The sequence below is a fragment of the Enoplosus armatus genome, chromosome 9 (assembly GCF_043641665.1).
Source record: "Enoplosus armatus isolate fEnoArm2 chromosome 9, fEnoArm2.hap1, whole genome shotgun sequence".
NCBI classification, from domain to species: Eukaryota; Metazoa; Chordata; class Actinopteri; order Centrarchiformes; family Enoplosidae; genus Enoplosus; species Enoplosus armatus.
In genome coordinates, this window is record NC_092188.1 from 7184374 (window position 1) to 7188299 (window position 3926).

General features: G+C 38.8%; 1 protein-coding gene across 2 annotated transcripts; it reads right to left on the minus strand.

Moving 5' to 3' along the window:
* Positions 1-502: 502 nt before the first annotated feature.
* Positions 503-2778, minus strand: utp11 (UTP11 small subunit processome component). Of its 2 annotated transcripts, none has more exons than XM_070912322.1 (8): positions 2616-2778; positions 2379-2440; positions 2140-2242; positions 1865-1978; positions 1389-1482; positions 1151-1281; positions 857-967; positions 503-755 (listed from the first exon to the last, which is right to left on the minus strand). In XM_070912322.1, exons 1-8 carry the CDS (start codon positions 2673-2675, stop codon positions 672-674), a joined length of 759 nt encoding a protein of 252 aa, XP_070768423.1. In that variant the 5' UTR covers positions 2676-2778; the 3' UTR covers positions 503-671. The 2 variants fall into 2 exon arrangements, with proteins under 2 accessions (XP_070768423.1, XP_070768422.1); XM_070912321.1 differs by having other exon boundaries at positions 1139-1281.
* Between the last annotated feature and the right edge of the window lie 1148 nt (positions 2779-3926).

Sequence of the window (3926 nt, forward strand, 5' to 3'; positions counted from 1 at the left end):
AAATGGAAAATCCCAGACCCTTATATATTATGAAATACGAATGAAGGGATCAGCTCCTCAGTTAAGAACCTACTGTGACACAGACAGAACACATCAGTGACATCTTACAGAAAACATCACAACCACCGACTCTTAAGTCTAAACGTTGGGTCATACTGGTGACTTCCAGCTTAGTCAACTCTCTATGCATGTACCAGTGTCTTCAGCCACCAACAGATTTTTTTTCCAAATAGTGTGATGAAGAACACTAATGCCACCTACTGGTACATGAACAAAATACAATCTACTGCCACATATCAGACAGCTCAGCTGACTGGAGGACATACAACATCTTCAAATACAGCCTGAGGCCTCTTTCACTTATCATGCCGTTGTCTCTTTCTATTTTTAAGTCTCATCATTGGCAATAAACACTTAAAGAAATACATAAAAATCAATAAACTATGGTCCCAAAACGAGATCGACCACAAGTTGTATAAGGAAGTCCAAGAAATCATATAAATGTGTGTTATTCTGTTATTTATTTGAAAGAAACAAAAAGTCTTAGATAAATATGTACAAAACAGCATAGCTGCAGCAGTGTGAGGGAGAGAAAATTATCCCACTTCTGTGCCGTGGTCTGAAGTCCATTCTTTCACCATTATCTCACTGGGAGAGTTGGTGACTTCTTCTCAGCGTTTCCTCTTGGCCTCAAACTTGTAGATAGCTGCAGCATTGGGTGTCTCCTTTTTTACCTTCACTTTCTTGTTTTTATCCTGGGGCACAGAGTAAAAAAAAATCATCCTAATGTTGATTTGACATTCATTCATTCATTTGAAAGTGAAACCAAAATGCCTTTTGTGATTAAGGACCTCACCTGTAGGTCCTTGCGGGTCTGAATCTTCTGGCTGATTACAAACATTTTCTTTTCTCTGTCAATCCTCTGGGAAAGGATCTTATACTGGTGCTTCCTCTGCCTGGCCAATTTCTACAGTCAGAGTGAGGAGAAAACACGAACCATCAGTGGGTTGAAATGCAGCTTAAACTGAACCTTTGAGTCACCACAATATGAACAAAGCACTTTTTTTTCCCATTTAGACTTTTCAATTCAGATATATGTCAGTACAGATTACTGAGACCAAGGATGAGGCTGATCTACATTCATTACCACCTTCACAGTGCGAGGCTGTACAGCTCCCCGGATGCTCTTAGTCTCCAGAGTTTGTAGAGTTGGTCTGTTGTACACTCTGTCGACCAGCTCGGGAACTGTGTTGAGGTGGTTCGCCAGGTCAAACGACTGCACTGCAAAGAAACAGTAAAACTTTTCAGCTTCTCAGGTGACCTATTAAAGCCCACAAATGTCTGTCAACATCAATTCATATAATTACCTACGGAACATTTATATTTACCTTCTTTCTTGGAATCCACAAAAAATGTATGGCTGTTTTTTTGTTTGCTGTCTGCATCCAGAAGATGGAGCTCTCCTTTCAGCCGCTCAATTTTCTGAATGCAAATGTTAAACACGCAAAGATTACGGGGGGGCAATAACAGAAGGACGGTTTGGGGAGAATTCATTTCATAGTGGAAGGTAAGGTGAGGTAATGGCCAGAACACATCTGTAATTTCAGTACCTTCCAACACAGACAGTTCCAGTAAAAGCTTCAATCTTGTTTATGTTGGGTTCTGACCACGGCTCAAAAGACTGACCAAAAATCTTTTTAGTACCATGAATGTTTTGTAGCTAATTATCCAGCTGTCAGTGTGCATAATCAAGTCCATTTCTGTTGTGTTCTTTTATTCCAAATTTAAAATATGTCTTAAATTAACTTAGTCAGGTACAAGCAGTTCTCAATGTTTCAATCTATTGAAGAATAAATAAACGTACCTTAGCCTCTGCAACCCTTTTCATCTCCACATATTTGATATCCTGCGTTCTCATCATTTTCCTCTGCTCCTCTGTCACCTCCACCTCGGCATTTTTCGCTACGTGAACTCCATCCTGTCAACGGGCCACAAAAATAAGCCAAAGGTATTAAATGCTTCGGCCACAGAGATCAGATGACAGGATTTACAAAGGGTAGGCAACTGGTTTTTCTCTGTTCAGCTGATTTTTGGCTCAAGATGCCCGTATAGTTGCTCTGATGATGAAGATGATCTCACCTTCAGCTCAGAGCTGATCATTTTGAAGTAAAACTCATCTGGGTTCTTCTCCAGAGCTTTCTTTCGCAGAGCAGAAAGAGTGTTTTGTTTCTTGTGGTAATCACTACAAAACAAAAAAGTGTAAAGGTAAGCTCATTACAACAATTATTCCTCCACCATGTTTGTCAGTACAAGTTTTATGATTTTGGGTCCAAAGCCTGAAAACACAAAACATGTCTGTTAAACTTGATTCTACTCACTCTGCACGGAGTTTGTAGTCTTTCTTCTTCTCCAGCAATCCCAAATGTTTCCTGAAACCAGGCTGGTTGAACAAAATGATACAGTTAAGACAACGATATACACATTAAATAGTAATTATCACAGCGTGTGTCACAGGAACGTAACATCACATTTACTGGCTTGGTGACAATATGTAGACATCTTCATAACAGGACAGCAGGCTAACGAACTAGCTAGCAAGACACTGCAATGCTCACCTGAGATCTTTCATGATGGTTTTTCTGTCGGGACTTCAACGCTTTCCTGAACGAAGACATTCTGGGAAATGTCCTCGGGCGTGATAAAGGAAAATAGTTTAGTTAAAGCAGGTATATGTAAGGCTTTTCTGAGCAGTACAGATACTGAAACCTCCCTGCTGCTTCAGAGCTTCCCGGTAGCTGAACACGTGGGTTCCTGCCTGCTTCAGCGCGTGTTGTTTTTCATTTCCCTTCCGCAGATTCGCAGCTCATCGCAGGAGATGAGTTATGAATCATTACCGTGGTGGACAATTTACTGACACTAAAAATGTACTTTTGTTACCGTTTGTTATTTGACAAGAAACAGAAAAAAAAACAAAAAAAAACGTATTTTCTCGATATATTAAAGTGCTTTGAATTTCATGCTACATGTTGTAGGAGCGCGTAACAAACAGTAGGTGGTGCTGTTGCACACAAGTGTGGTGGGAGTAGCACCCTGTTGCACATTTCCTGCTGTATGAGCCTTTGATTGTGGTATCAAAGTATTTTTCAGTTGTGGACAGTAATTTACTGTACTTATATACAATATTATATAATATTTGTACTGTAAGTGTTTGCGGTTGATGCAACTTTATACTCTCACTACACATTTCACAGGGAAAAGCTGTACTGTTTTACTTCACTACATTGACTGCATGGCCGCTATGGTTACTCGTTACGTTGCAGATTAAGATTTTACACAACATATGGTCAGTTTATAGACTATGAATGATTGTTACAGATTTAGCTACTCCACAGTATATAAAGAAGTTAAAATTTGTTCCATCTTCATTAAACATTAAAATGCATCTCACATCTTTATGCATTAGTCATATTTATCCATTACAATCACATACTTGTATTACATTCACAGGGACCACTCTGCTGCATAATAATACTTTAAGTACATTTTTGAGTGTTTTTGAACATTAATTGATGGATGGAAATACAATAACATATGAACCACTTAATCACCCAATTTCTCAATAATGTTTCTTATCTCATAGCCTCAAGTCATTTAAGTTCAAAGTCCTGTAATATTTCATTTAGCTTTAAATGATCAAAACCACAAACACTGCATTAAAGGGATTACTGGTAAATGGAAATTGGCTTTATTATATTCATGCAAGCATAAGACCAATGCAATTGTTATCTGTCATTTTCAACTTGTATACAAGCCAGGCTTGGCGCAGGATCCACGTAGAACAAGTGAGGGTCATCACAGTGCTGCTGACTTAATATGTTTTGGCTTCCGTGTTCAGACATCAAATTATTTTGGTCATTATAATGAGG